The 15,719-nt window shown below is 41.8% G+C and overlaps 3 protein-coding genes across 3 annotated transcripts in view; 1 reads left to right on the top strand and 2 right to left on the bottom strand.

The window, feature by feature from the left end:
• Positions 1-95: 95 nt before the first annotated feature.
• Positions 96-15,427, top strand: pop1 (POP1 homolog, ribonuclease P/MRP subunit). Its single transcript, XM_085176250.1, has 16 exons — positions 96-230; positions 422-551; positions 2,429-2,578; positions 2,718-2,893; positions 3,026-3,283; positions 3,388-3,475; positions 3,668-3,846; positions 3,982-4,244; positions 4,366-4,459; positions 4,550-4,658; positions 4,759-4,878; positions 6,154-6,275; positions 6,374-6,565; positions 11,835-11,989; positions 12,640-12,855; positions 13,507-15,427. The coding sequence occupies exons 2-16, from the start codon at positions 425-427 to the stop codon at positions 14,201-14,203; spliced, it is 2,946 nt and encodes a 981-aa protein (XP_085032376.1). The 5' UTR covers positions 96-230; positions 422-424; the 3' UTR covers positions 14,204-15,427.
• On the bottom strand, positions 6,851-8,921 carry LOC146507701 (uncharacterized). Its single transcript, XM_085176258.1, has one exon. The coding sequence runs from the start codon at positions 8,661-8,663 to the stop codon at positions 7,413-7,415; it is 1,251 nt and encodes a 416-aa protein (XP_085032384.1). The 5' UTR covers positions 8,664-8,921; the 3' UTR covers positions 6,851-7,412.
• nipal2 (NIPA like domain containing 2) overlaps positions 15,101-15,719 on the bottom strand; it is a 32,452-nt gene continuing 31,833 nt past the window's right edge. Inside the window, exon 13 of the mRNA XM_085176259.1 lies at positions 15,101-15,645. Coding sequence (XP_085032385.1) covers positions 15,539-15,645 — 107 coding nt within the window. The 3' untranslated portion in view covers positions 15,101-15,538. The remainder of the gene's footprint in view (positions 15,646-15,719) is intronic.

The raw sequence follows: 15,719 nt of genomic DNA, 5'->3' as shown, positions 1-15,719 counted from the left end.
ACAATAGTGACAACATATCACATAATCTTACGAAAACGTACCTTGGTTTTTATTGGATTTTTTTGTTGACGCGCTAAAACTCTACAAAGCCCCCTGAACACGTCATATCCGGAAGCAAACAAGACCAGCACCAGCGTGAGGAAACCTCACATGGTTGCTAAACGTAAAACTAGAGGGTCCCTGCAGCTGGAACAGCGTTTCTGACACACATCACACTGGGGAACCTTGAGGTAACCTTATGAAGTGTAATTCTTCTGTACGTTTGGTATAGAAATGTTTTTGCTTTGGTTTTGTTAGTTAAAACAACTCCCCAACTTTAGGTAACGTTGCTAGCAAGCCTGCGTTTTAGCTCAGCATTCAACTGTTTGGGTTAGAAGCTGCTCGCATAGCGAGGTCTCAAGCGTCTTATTGTATCTTACAGAAAATGTCTGCGGCTAAAGTCAAAATGCGGGAGAAGAAGATGAGAAATCAGCCCGCCAGTGTGCAGTATCCGTCTTCTTCATCTAACGTGGAGAGCAGCACGCAGAATGGAGCAGACGCCCCTGGCACCGGTACTCTTGCCTTCCCTGGTTATTTCACGTAGCCTATTACATATTAAACTGGAGGAACGGCCAGCGAGTCCCCTACAGTAATGCAGAACAAAGCACACGTGTTTTCTTCCAGTCTTCCACGTATGAAATGGATTCTTGTATAAAAATTTACTGCCAAAATAGTTAAACCGGCAGATAATATGAACCACATAAGCAGAATAAAGCCAAGGTGAACTGAACAGTTTTGCTCTCCTTGGACTGTATCATACATACTTGAAAGATAAGGTCATACATGACTGTATCTGATATAGCTATACATTAAATATCAAACACAACAGAACGTTCTTCCTATCTAAGTAAATGGATATATGTCATATCTGATAGTTCTGCTACTTGCCATGCAGTGCGTCCAAAAAGTATTCACAGTGTGTCACTTGTTCCATGTGTTGTCATGGGAGACGCATGAAAACATGTTAGTTGTGCCTTATTCCAAAATGGACTAAATTGTACATGACATATCTGATAATGACAAAGTGAAAAAGCTTGCTTGAAATTCTTGCAAATCTACTAAAAACAAAGGTATAACTTGTAGATGAGTATTCACAGCCTTTGCCATGACACACAGATTCAAGTTCAAGTGCATCCTGTTTCAACTGATCGACTGTTTTCATGGCTGATTGGAGCCCACCTGTGGTAAATTCACCACTCATCAACTGGCCAGTACCATCCTGACAGTGGAGCATGGTGGTGGCAGCATCATGCTGGGGGATGTTTTACATGTGCAGCAGTGTACAGAGACATCCTTTATGCTGACCTGCTCCAGAGCGCTCTGGGCCTCAGACTGGGATGAAGGTTCATCTTCCAACAGGACAACAACCCTAAGCACACATCCAAGATAACAAACATAACTGATCCCCATCCAGCCTGATGAAGCTTGGGGGTCTGCAAAAAAGAATAAGAGAAACGGCCCAAAAATAGGTGTGCAGAGCTTATACTCAAAAAGACTTAAGGCTGTAATTGCAGCCAAAGGTGCTTCAACAAAGTCCTGAGCAAAGGACCCCCAAGAGGGTCATGGACCCCCTATTAATCCTTTACGTAATCACATGGTGTGAAAGCCAAGGTGTGAAAACGGGTGTGGGTCACAATCAGCCAAGGTTTCGGGTGAACCCACTGTGAAAACTAGCCCCACCCTGTCATGTGACTTACTGAGGTCAGATAACCAAGGATGTGAGTGAGCATTACGGCGTCTGGAAAGGGATCTCAAAACTGGATTATAGATGGCAGACAGTTGGTGTCATAAGGCACTGCCTCTGTCCAAAGGACATCTAGAGGTCATTCCGGGCATCTAGAGGACCCCCTTGTCCGTGGTCACACTTAATTTGGACAAATCGGAGCATTTATAGTGAAATAACCTGAGTTCAGGTCTAGCACCTCCTGTTTAACATAGCTTTTTCCAATTGACATTAATAATTTTATGCAAGAATTTATTTCATGTGTAAGAGACCTTCGAGAAAACGATTACTGTTGCTTTGTTTTGTTGCACCTCTGGTAGGAGTTTCTCAAGATTTTGTGAGTCTTTCCTATGGACTGTCTGTCACTTTGTTCTTATGATTTTTTTTTTTTTTTAACTTTTTTAAGTGCCCTCCAAATTTTTGTTTTCTTTCTAGTTCCTCATCTTCCTCTGTCATGTGTTGTTCATACAGTGAATACGGGGAACATATTTTTTCCAAGGGAGGAATCCCTTCTTATTAAGGTTGTTTCTATGACGAGATTCGCGTGAAAACAGAATAAACAAGAGGACAAAGATGTTATATGCCTTATTAAGTTGGGCGAATTTTCACGCATTTGTAGAGGCAGACCACACATGACTCAGTCTCACTTTTATTTGACCCCGACAGGAAAAAATGCTGATCCTCTCAAAGGTGGTCTTTCGGAGGTGCACCCCTCTACAGAAAGGCAGAAGAAAACTCCCCACCAGAGCGGATGGGTCCGTGGACATCATAAAGATGGTGGTGGCTACACTAAGGAGATGCCCAAATACGTCACTGGTAAAATCTCAACATTTTTTACATATTAAGTTTAATTCAGAGCATAAACAGTCATGAAAGAAATGAATTGTAAAGGTATTCATGAACAGTTACAGTCCAGTGAATGACTTCCATCTCCATCTTTACCTTCCTCACTCAGCTGGAGCTTTTGCAAGGGCCAGGGCTGCAGAGGTGAGCGCCATGTTGAAAGCTGTCAGAAAGACCACAAGCAGCAGCCGTGTGTTTGAAGCTCTGCCCAAACACATGAGGAGACGAGCCATGAGCCACAACACCAAGCGGCTTCCTCACAGACTGAGAGAGGTGGCCAACAGAATGGTAAATTTCTGGACGTATTTTATTTTCAGCACTTGAATGTCTCACAAACACCTCCGTACCCTTGTTTTATATACAAAGTCCCCCACTCTGAGTACCTGGGACATGTCCACTCACTTGTCCTTCCTCTGTCAGCGGGAGAAGGGCCTCCAGGCTGGCTCCAAAAAGAAGGAGCCAGCAAAGAGCAAGAGCCGCAAGGCCCGGCGGCGTCACGGAAACCTGCTGCTGGAGTTCAACCGCCGTCAGCGTAAGAACATTTGGCTGGAAACGCACATTTGGCACGCCAAGCGCTTCCACATGGTTAAAAAGTGGGGTTACTGCCTCGGGGACAGGCCCACATACAAATGCTACCGGGCTTGCTACAGAGCAATGAGCAGCCACTGCCTCCTACAGGTAACCACCTGCTGTTCACACAGACTCTGTGAATAATTTGTTTTTACGTACTGTGATGTCGCTGTCTGGAACATCAGCTTACATTTTGCATTATCTCTGCTCAGGATCTCTCTTATTACTGCTGCATAGAGCTGCAGGGGGACGAAGACAAGCTTCTAGCTGCTCTTTCACAGCTGACCAGCAAGGAAGCAGGTAAGAAATAATCAAGGTTTTCCGTTGGGCTTCTCTCTTTGCCTTCAGACAATAGTTCTGATGGCAAAAGAACCAAATGGGACAGGCGGCAAAAAAATAAATACAAAAATGGAGTTTTTAGCAGCAACTCCTTGCTAACTTACACATTTAGTTTAAGTAGTATAGTTATACGCCTTTGATTTTCTTTTCTAGGCCCTACGTTTGCTGCAGCACTGTGTCTGTCAGGAAGGAGACAGGGCAGTGTCATGGTGTACAGAGCTGGACGGTACCCCTCACAGCCCCTGGGGCCCGTCACCTTCCTCTGGAGACCCCGCACACAGGGCTCAGCGCACAGGCAGCTGTGGATCTGGGCTCATCCCACTCTTAAGCAGGTGTGACTGGTTTTAGAGGTCTGCTGGTTGTAAATCATTTTTATGGTTGGCCTTTTGAATTTTTACTTGATATTATTACATTTACAAATGACTCCAGCAGGACTGTTAATTCCATATACGGTATCCTCCTTCCAGGATCTTCTGCCTGAATTACAAACTGTGTGTCAGTGTTGTGAGGCTGTATTACCTCCGGCTGCACCAGTAGTGGTTAATCTTACCTTGGAGGCAGAGTCAGAGCCTGAAAACACGCCTGAGGCCAAGCCGGTACCTGGAACCAAGAGAAAGCGTAGCCGTAAAGATGCAACTGGACCCCCTGCAAAGAAGATCGTGGGTGATGGAACAAGATTACCCTCCACCCCAGTGAGCTGGAGGTCCAGCTCAAATGGAATAGTTATAAAGTTTGTGTCATTTCAGGAACAAACCGAAGCATTTGATTGAACGTTTATTTAGGAGATTGGTTTTTACTGTAGATGTTGATGATTGTTTCATTTACTTTATTCTTTGTGTGTGTGCATGCAGCGATCTCACAATGGAGATTGTACGCTATCGGCTGATTGGACCACAGTCCCATTCGGTGTTGGTAGACACTTTAGAAGCTGCTACAGGCTGTGATGTAAGAACTGTACTATGTTATTAACTTGAATTGTTCCCAAAAGGCGTTTTCATTTTCACTTCATGCTTGAATTTGTTTTTTGTAAACAAGGAAGTGCAGAAATCCCAGACTCGCTCCCTCTGGTGGCCTCAGCACTGCTCAGATGAGGCCAAGATGACTCTGCATCAACAACAAGCTGATACCTTTAACATCCTGAAAGGTTTGTTTTTCCTTTACTTTTTAAAATCCCTGATTACTTATTTTGCTAGTTGATTGTGTGTCCAGGCTTTTCTGTCTCACCGTGACTGTCGTTCACCCAGGCATCTATTCGACCACCGAGCTCCCCTCAGGCACGGTGCTGGGTCTGACTGTGGATGACCCGAGGCTCACTTTACCAAGAAAGAGAGTTAAAGCTCTGCCTTGTGTAAAGCAGGCACAAGGTAAAATCAGATATACCAGATATGACGGTGGAGGAGGGGAAAGGGGTTTTAAAGTCGAGTACTTGTACATCTCACAGTATATCGACACTGTTGCTTCTCTCCTGCCGCAAAATCTGACATAGCAGAGAGTCAGTCTGTTTCTGGTCCTGAGGTTGTTTCAGTGAGTACACATCTGGTTCTGTGCTCCGGGGAGCCTCTGCTTCGCCATGCAGATGTTCCAGGTTCGAATCCTGGCAGAACCCTGTACTCCAAACACACCCTTAGTGACTGGCAACAGCTGACTTATGAGAAGATGCTTGAAATATGAGGTCTGTTTTTAAAAGGGCCCTTTACTGATTTAAATCGGATGTACCATATTCATGATCCATTCTCATTGCATAAATGGAAAAATAGAATAAAAGTCTCTTTTGTTATCTTAACATAATTATTATACTTGATATTCAATGTCTTATATCAAGCTGTTAGTTTCTAGTTTTTCTTTTATTAAATTTCAGTATGAAGTTGATCATCAGGCATATTTCAGACAGAAAAAGCCAAAACAAATATGTGAACATATAAATAAACAGGAAAATTCTACAATTAAAAATAGAACTGCTTGGCTAATAAATTTATGCCTTCATATTTTCCCTCAGCCTTAATGGCTTCGCAGCATCATGAGGCTGTAATAAGTGGGAACCTTTTTATTGTTCATGTGGGTGGAGCTCTGACAAACAGGTTTGCTGTGATATCTGGGTAATATTGCTCAGTACTATTTTTCTTTGCCTCATCCTGCTTTACAGTAGGAGTACTGAGTTATTATAGAAAATGCATATTTGATGTCTAGCATCTGAACTAAATCAGGTTTAAATCTTCATATTGGACTTTATTGACTATACAGATGACTAGACACCCATCTAGTACAGATTTTCTTGTACTAGATGGATGTTTTGCTCCTCTTTGGTAAATCAGTGGTAAAATGGGACCCACAGGGGCATAACATTATGATTGATCACTCTGTGGTCATCCCTAATCAGCTGCAACATTAAAACAACCTGCCCTGCTGTTGCCATGGTGGTGTGTGCTAGTCTGCACCAGTGCTTATGTGGGTGGTATATGTTAAAGTAACATCCACATAAATTCCAGGACCCAAGGTTTCCCAGCAGAGCGCTAAATCATTGATAAATCACCTGCTTATTAAAATTTTAGATCATAAAGCAGAGGTCGAGGACTCTGTCTCACCTCACACTAATGATGCTGGTTATATAGGGGTATGCCATGTATGTGTGTTTCTTCCAGAGGTGGACGAAGAGAAGAGGCGAAAGCTAATGTTGGAGGGAGTACCAGAGCCTTGCTGTCAGAGTTTCATTTGGGAACAGTCTGTGCGAGACAATGTCACCGATAACAAGATATCTGAGCAGGTAGCTTATTCTCTCGCCACTAGCATTGTCGTCGTATTGTGCGTTAGCCTCTCCATTCCTGAAAGTGCACATGTGGCACTTTCTGTTACCGCCTGCAGGAGCTGAACCGTATGAGGAGTGAGGTGCTGGTGCCAGGCTCCAGGCTGAGCCCAACTCCCCTGCAGGGTCGTGTCCCCATTCTCCTTGTTCATCAGCCGGGCAAACAGGTTGGGCATGAGATGAGCTCGTGGGGTGCTGGATGGGACCTATTGCTTCCCAAAGGCTGGGGGATGGCCTTCTGGATCCCACTGGTAATACGTTTTGGAGTATTTTTACTTTTCCTGTGAGTGGTTTGGGTGCTTTCACACTGCTTGGTTTGGTTAAATCAAATGCTGCCATGTTTACTTATTTACTGTGTTGTTGGGTTGATGTACTGTGAACTCTATAGTGAGTTTTAGTTTGCTTCAGAGTGCACTGTGGTTTGGTTTATTTCTTGTTACAGTGGAAGTTTCAAGAAGAAAATAAAAGACAGATCTGAATGTTTGAAAATGTTTTGGAAAAATTCTGTAAAGATGAGATGAAAAATACTCAAAGGATAAATTCAAATGGTTTATTTAGATAAGTTGAAAAAAAAGTTAAACAAGAAAGTAAATGAAGAAAAAAGGTAAAACGAAGTAATAATGAAGAAAGTTAAACAAGTAAATGAAGAAAGTTAAACAAGTAAATGAAGAAAGTTAAACAAGTAAATGAAGAAAAAAGGTAAAACGAAGTAATAATGAAGAAAGTTAAACAAGTAAACGAAGAAAAAAGGTAAAACGAAGTAATAATGAAGAAAGTTAAACAAGTAAACGAAGAAAAAAGGTAAAACGAAGTAATAATGAAGAAAGTTAAACAAGTAAATGAAGAAAAAAGGTAAAACGAAGTAATAATGAAGAAAGTTAAACAAGTAAACGAAGAAAAAAGGTAAAACGAAGTAATAATGAAGAAAGTTAAACAAGTAAATGAAGAAAAAAGGCAGAGGAGAGAAAACCCCAACAATCCCCTCTGAGCAAGCACTTGGCGACAGTGGGGAGGAAAAACTGCCTTTAAACGGGCAGAAACCTCCAGCAGAACCAGGCTCAGGAGGGGACAGTCAACTGCCGGGACTGGTTGGGGGGGTTAACAATCAGGTGAGGAAGCAGTAGCGTCTCTCCTCCGGAACAAGTGGAACCATTTTTTCTTTTTTTTCAGGCACTTTTCCACGAGCGCTTTTTTCTCCAGGATGAGATTTCTCAACTCATCAATTGTTTCTGTGTTTTCCTTTTCAAGTTTCTTACATCTTCGTTCCACCTCTTCTAATGTTGCTTGTTGTTCTTCAAGCTTGTCTTGGAGTTGTTTGGATGTTTCCTCCTGTATCAGCTTGTCCTTGTGCATGTCTGCATTTCTCTGTTGCACTTCTTTGTGCTTGTCTTCTAACTGCTCATTTTTTTTCTGGATTTCTTGGAGCGTGAGCTGCAGGTCTTCATGTATTTTGTCTTCTTGTTGTTTTTGTGCCTGCATTTGAGTGTTTTCACGCTTCAAGTTATTATATTCCACCAAAATCCCCTTAACGAGCTCTGAGTTGTTTCTCGCATTTTGCTCGATCCTTTTCTGCAACTGTGAGCAGCGTTTCTCCAGTTTGTCCTTTTCTTCTTCCACTTTAGTTGCTTTGTCCTCCAGCTGATTACAAAGCTCCTGCAGTTTTAGATTTTTAGACTCAAAGTCCTGGACGATACGCTTTCCTTCTTTCAGTTTTTCTTGTTGTTGCTCTTTCTGTTGAAGAAGGTCTTTATTTTGGAGCAGTGTTTCATCCAGGCTTTCTTTCAGCATTCGGTATTTTTCCTGCATGCTCTTCAGTTCGTGCTGCATGTCTCTTTGCTTTTTGTCCTGCTCTTCCTTCTGTTGGAGGAATTCTTTCTTTTCTTCCACAGCTTCATGGAGCTGTCTTTGGAGGAGCTGATTCCTTCGGTCCATGTATTGGAGATCCCGTTGTATCTTATCAGTCATCGTTTTCTTGTCTTGCAGCTGGTTGGTCATTTCTTTTAGTTCTGCACTCTTTTCCCTTTTTTCTTTAATGAGGTGCACAATCTGCTCTCGGGTCTGAGCAAACTTGATTCCCCAGCCCTCATTGATAATTTTTATGTCCGGCTGGCGCTGTTGTCTGTCTTCCAGCTCTTTATTTTGGGCTTCCACTCGTCTACACTTGTTCTCCAGTTGAAGTTTCTCTTCTTCAATTTGTTGCATTTTTTTCTGGAGAAGGTAGTTTTCCTTCCTACTCTCCTCTAACGCCCTTTGGAAGGATGAGACGCCATTTGGGGAAATTGGCCGGCCACACCAGGAAGGAGAGGCGGCGTAATCTTTTTGAATTGGTTGTTTTCTTCTTGGAAACATGTTGGAGTTTCAATACGATGACTTTGGTTTTGTGGTGAACGTTTGTAGGCTGCAAACACAGATGCTGCTGAAACGAACTAAAACTTGCTGTTGCTCACCCCTATTTAAGGAAAAACATCAAAGGACTTAAGATTCTTAAGATGACATCATCCCTATGACATCATCACTCCCTAAGCCAATGAGATTGTCACAAGACATTTTGGAATGGGGTATTTTTTTTTTAAACTGTTTTCAAACTTAACTTAAAATTTCAGTGTTTCCTAGTTGTGGACTATTGGTTAGTCCAGCCGATTAATTAAGAAATTAATTGTCACAAACATCCCTAATATTATATAACAGACAACAGAAAACAAGACAGTTTTTTTTCCCTACGCAATAGAGCTATAATGGTTTTTTTTTTATTATAGCTCTATTGCTATTATAGCTCTATTGCTACTTTTTATAAAAGAGAACATTTATTAAAGAATATGTATTTAATTAAAACACTCTGTTCATCTAAAGCAGGGGTCAGCAACCTTTAGGACCCAAAGAGCCGAAGATCCATAATTGGCCTATCTGGGGTTGAAAGTCTCGATAAATGCACGGCGTTTCGCCGGTTACACCGGCTTTCCGCGAGTGTGACGCTTATTTTGAGCGATGAAAAAATAAGAAAATATAATTTTATTTGTATATTGCAAAATCACAATGATCTTCCAATTTAGAACTACAAGTTTAAAAAAAAAAAAGAACTAACATAAATAAAATACACTTCAGCTAAATACTAATTTATTTTCCCAAACCACGCGGAGCCGCACTATAAGGACTAAAGAGCCGCAGGTTGCCGCCCCCTGATCTAAAGGGTATAACAAAAAGGGGGAGCTTCCTGCTTGAAAATGAAATGTCCCCACTCGTGGCTCAAGAGTTAGGAGTTTGTCTTGTAATCGGAAGGTTGCCGGTTCGAGCCCCGGCTTGGACAGTCTCGGTTGTTGTGTCCTTGGGCAAGACACTTCACCCGTTGCCTACTGGTGGTGGTCAGAGGGCCCGCTGGCGCCAGTATCCGGCAGCCTCGCCTCTGTCAGTGCGCCCCAGGGTGGCTGTAGCTACCATGTAGTGTGTGAATGTGTGCGTGAATGGGTGGATGACTGAACGTGTAAAGCACTTTGGGGTTCTTAGGGACTAAGTAAAGCGCTATACAAATACAGGCCATTTACCATTTTTCTGGGCGTGGGTGCTTAACTACTTAAAAAGAACAAAAAAACAAACAAACATCTGTCTCCTATTTTTTATGTCACACAGGAAAGAAGCTTCAATATCTGATGAGAAGACAATTTGTTGGCGTTTGTGGTGTTTGGTGCAGTTTTGTTTTCTGGGTTGTTGTTTATTTACAGTGGAGATGAAGATCTCTAACAAGTTGATTTGTTCACATTTGCACATCTTAATTTTTAAGAGGAATGTGTTTTTTGAGTTTGTACACTATGCATGTAAGGTAACAGTTTCCTCTTTCACTATTTTTGTGTGCTGCGTTTTTCTCTTTTAACAAAAGGGGAACAAAAGACATTCAAGTCGACCTAAGATGATTTGTTTAAATTTTTACAAGGTCTTACTGAGGTGATGCAAAGTGAAACATGCTTTCTTCTTTTTTGGTAATGTGCTGGAAAAGCTTGAAAATTGACCTTGAATGTGCTTAAAAAGTGCTTGAATTTGACCCTGAAAAATGTGTATGAACCCTGAGTGGGGCAAAAGCAGATACAGTGGGGGGAATGATTATTTGATCCCATACTGAATTTGTAGCTTTGCTCTCTTTGCTGTTCCTCCACAGCTGAAAAACACTAATGGGATTTTGTCATCACCCTGCGCAGTGGCCAGTGTGGATCCGATAAATTGATGCTATTAAAATCTTGGACAAGTTCGAGTATAGCTCATCTTGACCTCAAGTTCAGAGGTCAAGTTTTCTGACAATCTTGTGAATGTGGTAACTTGACAACAAGGCCACATAGGATCTAAAATTTATACCATAGTTGTGTCTTCTAGGTACTAGCAGTTTTTATGGAAGTTTTAATTTTAATGGAGAGAGATCAACCAAGAATAAATGCATTACATATGTTATAAATTGATTTACCATTACCCAAACATGACTAAAAAAGAAGCTCATTAAGATCACAGCTAACCAGTTCTCAATCCTCAATATGAAGTCTGTGGAGGGAACGTATGCTTTGAGTTACCAAGAATCAGCCAAGAAATGTAAAGCATTTAGAGCTGCTGTAAAGATGAGTGCAAACCTGGTAAGCAAGTTCTGTTTTACTTCACATTGATTTCACTTGTAAATCAGTAAAACAGTGCATAACTTTTGTAATTTATTTTCTCTGGATTTTGGTTCCTATTCCAACTCTCTCCATGAAAATAAAGGCTGTTAATTTCTTTGTAATTAAACTAACTTACAGTTTCTGCAGGAGATCAAATGACCGTTTCCCCCTTTGTGTATGATAAAATTAAAAAAAACTATAGAATAGAAAAATACATCTGCTTGTCAGCTGTTCAGGAAGTGATCTTATAAGTAGCCTGTTTTTTAAAAAATAAAAATGCAGTAAACGGTCACTTGGTAACTATATTTCCACTTTACTTGTTGCGGACTGTAATCTCTGAGAGTTAATAATCAGTTATGTGTTTCTCCTTGAATCCTGACTCCACAGAACATACACGTGCACATTAGAAGCAGATACATTTAATAATGGTCACTACTTTTTTTTGTTTGTTTGTTGGTTTGCAGATGAAAAATGTAACAATGTATCTTTTTCTTGGTTTAACCCCCCCCCCCCCCCCGCCCCAAATAACCTAAACTGCATGAAAAGAAGCACACTTGACATGTAGATAACACCACCTTCATCTGATAACCTACTACCCAACTGCTTAAGGCAGGATCACCTAGACTGGTTGCAAATGAGCCAGATGGTGATATCAGAGATTCTCAGGCTTTCACTTTATATTTGCTTCCTCATTTTATTGAAAATGTAGAGTGATGTTGGTAAGATATGCTATAATACTGTAGGGCCTTTACCTTACAAAATGAAGCATCTTGAGGTGACTGTTGTGGTATATAAATAAAGTTGAATTGACTGAAGCCCTCAGATTTGCTTTACCTCTGAAGTCGGCTAAAAATCCATCTCTTCTCTGCGTCGTTTCTCCCTCCTGCAGGTGTACAGAGGAGTTCGCATAGGTGGACTCAATATGAGTCGGAAACACTCTCAAAACAAAGCAGCGCCTCACTTTCCCCGTGATTATCCAGACTGCCCCACAGGCATGCGTTTTCAGGAGGAGCAGGAGGCCGAGCTGCTGGACAAGTTTAAAAGGTCAGCTGGATACTGAGCAGGGAAGGAAGAAAAATATTAATGCAGTGTGTGATTAATTTTTATCAAACATGGTGATGTCCATTTTCAGTGGGGACGTTTTGTCCTGCCAAAGCTTTTGTGTATCTTGTAATATTATTCTGGCATCTAACTACTATGTCAGCCTGCAGACAGAAAACAGAATCTTAAGAACTTGCCCAGAATCTCAAAGTCGTTTATACATGTTGGATATGTTTCTCCAATTTGTTTTAATTAACTGCTGGCAACGTTAAAAGCAATCTTTCAAATGTGATGGTAAAATATTTTCAGTTACATAAACATTAGCTGAGGTGATAATGAGACTTTATTGGAACTAAAAACTCTTCGCCGTGTTCTGTTTTTAGTGTAAAGTCATAAACGGGGGTAATAATATTCATAATCTACAGCCTGAGTGGTGAGATCCGCAGTAGATTAGAGGTTTTGATAAGCGGAAGCACTCCAAAGTTGTGACCCAGTTAATTTTCATAATGCGGATCTCTGTCGCCATGCAGATGAGATGCTAATAAAGTCGCTTGTCCCCTTCTATCCACTGCTCGACACTTGTGATGTCTTGCATAAATTGGCAAGGTTGCCCAACGGTTTGACAAGGGTTTGCCCTTTTGACCTCTCCGTAGGCATCCACCTGCTAAGAGGACCAATTACATTAAGCATGGCTGTGTGGCTCCTTTCCGTTGCCCTTGGCAACAGCTGGCAGAGGAGTGGGAGATCATCGTGCAGGAAGGAGGCAGCCAGACACGAACCACAGCGCAGGCTGACGCTGTGACCGAGGAGAGGACATCACAACAGGCGATCAGCATAACAAAACCTCCGAGCCGATTCACTGTACTGAGGTACATGTTTTAAACGTTTGTGGTGTTCTTTTCTTAGAGTGAAGATAAACTTCTATCAGTACTGACGTGTACACTAACATACACACACACTGGTGCTCCCAAAGTGCCTTTATCACACACGTCTAAATCACACTTTTAAAAATATTAATGCAGCAGACTTTTTAGAGTCCCTTGAGATTAATGTGCTGTGTTTTTGGGAGGCCGTGGACTCCAATCATCTCTTTCCTCCTCTTTGTATTTTTTATTAAGAGACACAATCGCTGCTTTTGACAGCTTTGATGCATGCTGCTTCTCCAGTCTTACCCCCCTTTCATCATAATGTCCCCGATGAGAATACCCAAAGTACATCCAGCCTTAAATTGCTGCAATACATCACTGTGATTAGTGGAGGGGAAAAGTAGCATCTATCCTCATAAAACCATCACATAAGCTTTGAGTAATGACTGACTTTATGGGAAAAAAATTGGATTGATTTTCACCGTCCATTGGCTGCCTTTTGTTTTCAACATTAGGCATTAAAAATGTTCTCCAACAAAATTTTGTCTCTGAGGATGGCTAATGGAGCCAATGAAAATGCTACTTTTTCTTTTAGTATTAATCACCTGATTTAAATGGGGCTTTTTAAACAAATTTTTTTTTTTTGCTTCCTAGGAACAGAAAGGCTTTGAAGCTGCTTTCTGCCTGGTGCAGACCCACAACATCTAAAGGTCAGAGGCCATGCCGTGTTGGCGAGCTACCGCCTATCAGCTGTGAAGCTGTGACGTCGTTCCTGTCAGCACATGCGATGAGTCTGGTGTGGGTGCATGTGTCGCTGCCGTCAAAGGGCAAACCGGAGTACCATGCCATGTTATGCGTGCCAACTCCAGAGGACCTAAAGGCGCTAGGAAATCGACAAGGAACTGGCGGTCCTCAGGAGCCACCACACAGAGACCACTTTAAAAGCAGAATTAAACGCAGAAATAAGGACCCTAAGAAGGCTGCAACATCCTCTGTAACTCCTAATAAGCCTGATAGCAAGAAGACAGACCTCATCTTTGCTTCTGACTTAGACACCAACGCATCCAAAGACCCTAAATCCTTCTCGGAGTCTTCCTCAGACCTCGTTCTAGGGCTGTGGCCGGATCCTCTGCCCAGTGTTGCCTCTCACTGCTCCCGGGTGACCGTGGGCTGGGTCACTCAGGGTGACTTCTCCATGTCTGCAGGGTGCGGGGAGGCTCTTGGATTTGTAAGCGTTGCTGGGCTCCTTAATACCCTCCTCAATCAGACAAGCGAACACAAAGGAAAGCTGCTGCTTCGGAACCCTACCTCCTTGCACTACCGCTTTGCTAAGATCAACATAGAGGTCTGAGGTCTGTTTTAGTCTATGCAAGTTAATGCCAAGAGTGCAGTAAATTGTTTGATGGTTCATTTGTTCAGTGATTTGATGGAATCTGTGTGCCTTGACTGAAGATTTATTGACTTGCATGGCATCACAACAAGCAACCTAGTGACTTTTTAGTTGAGTATAGTATACTCTGAGATACATCTTTATTGATTTAACTAAGTAAAACAAAAGGTAATCTGTAAAAGAATCGGTGGAATACTGTAAATGAATGAGAGCCTTGGTTTGTCTCAGAAAGATTAAAACTTTAAGTTTGGGTTTCCTGAAGGAATGGATTTGATGATTTATGTTACAGACTTTGTGTTTAAGAGGGTGTTTGCAGCTTCCATTGCATTGAAGAGGTTTTGAGTATATGTTATGAAATAGGTGTACTATACTGAACAGAACTGTTGTTGTGGGAAACCACAGCCATTAACCTACAATCAACATAAGTGCTCAGAACAACTGATGCTTTAACATTCATTCTTTTTATAGTCACACTGGCAGGAAAAGTGGTTTCCTGCACATCCCATAATATGTAGGTGGAAGATAGGAGTATAGTTGCTTGGCAACATTAAAGTTTAGTATATAGTTCGAGGTGAACATGGGTGATGCATTATTGCTTTTATCGGTAACAGATTTTTGGAGCGAGCCACTTTATTGTGACAGAAGATTTTAAAAACATGGCTCCTGAAGCACTTTTTTTTTCCTCTCCCCATTTTAAAATGAGGCCATGTCAGATCAACATGGCACAAACTGGGCTGGCCGGTCTTCTTGGGAGTCCCTCCCCCACCATTAGAGGGCAGTAGTGCACTTATTTTTCTGTAACAAATGAAACCCTCAGACCACAGGAACACTTTTTTTGTCCTTATTTATTTACACACAACACACAGAGCGGTTTATTCAGCTCATTGACATATAACCTTATGTTATATTGATAGGCTCGGTCAGAGTGGCCTCCTGGGCCTTTTTGTTCAACCACGACTCTCCTCACAATTTAAAAATCGTTGCTTGTGAACAATCTAATATTGACCTTTCATCCTGAGGTGTTTCCTTGTGTTGGAGTGACTCCTCTTGAGGTATTTCTGATACCTGTGTGGGAAATGATGCTAAGACACAAATGGATATTTTACCTAATGAGAGGTACTTAATAGTTGGAACATAAAATGTAAAATCATTATAGCCACCAGTTCTGATGCTCAGCTGGCACTGGTTTTAACTGATGGCCATCATTTCTTTCTATAAACACATTTTAAATGAACCAAGAAGAGAGACGCACACACAAATGCATCAACATGACAGTCTCAACAGATGGAGCTGGGCCTATGAATCGTCTGTTTGGCCCGATCTGTTGCACATAAGTTTGGCTGCCAGTGATCCGTATGTTGTAGTCTTTGCCTCAGGCTGAACTTTGTCTGTGTGCCTTCTCCCTGTGAATATGGACAGTGCAGCTCATTAGATGGAGTCTGCTGCCCGGGTGGCAGACAATAGCAGCTGGGTGATT

The sequence above is a fragment of the Neolamprologus multifasciatus genome, chromosome 11 (genome assembly GCF_963576455.1).
Source record: "Neolamprologus multifasciatus chromosome 11, fNeoMul1.2, whole genome shotgun sequence".
Classification (NCBI taxonomy): Eukaryota; Metazoa; Chordata; class Actinopteri; order Cichliformes; family Cichlidae; genus Neolamprologus; species Neolamprologus multifasciatus.
Note: the sequence above shows the minus strand (reverse complement) of the source record. Positions and strands in the feature narration are given on the sequence as shown.

Coding starts and splice junctions, on each gene's coding strand:
- pop1 (XM_085176250.1), top strand. CDS start 425: ATGTCTGCGGCTAAAGTCAAAATGCGGGAGAAGAAGATGAGAAATCAG. Junction 552..2,428: donor AGCAGACGCCCCTGGCACCG/GTACTCTTGCCT, acceptor TGACCCCGACAG/GAAAAAATGCTGATCCTCTC. Junction 12,856..13,506: donor AGCCGATTCACTGTACTGAG/GTACATGTTTTA, acceptor TTTGCTTCCTAG/GAACAGAAAGGCTTTGAAGC.
- LOC146507701 (XM_085176258.1), bottom strand. CDS start 8,663: ATGTTTCCAAGAAGAAAACAACCAATTCAAAAAGATTACGCCGCCTCT.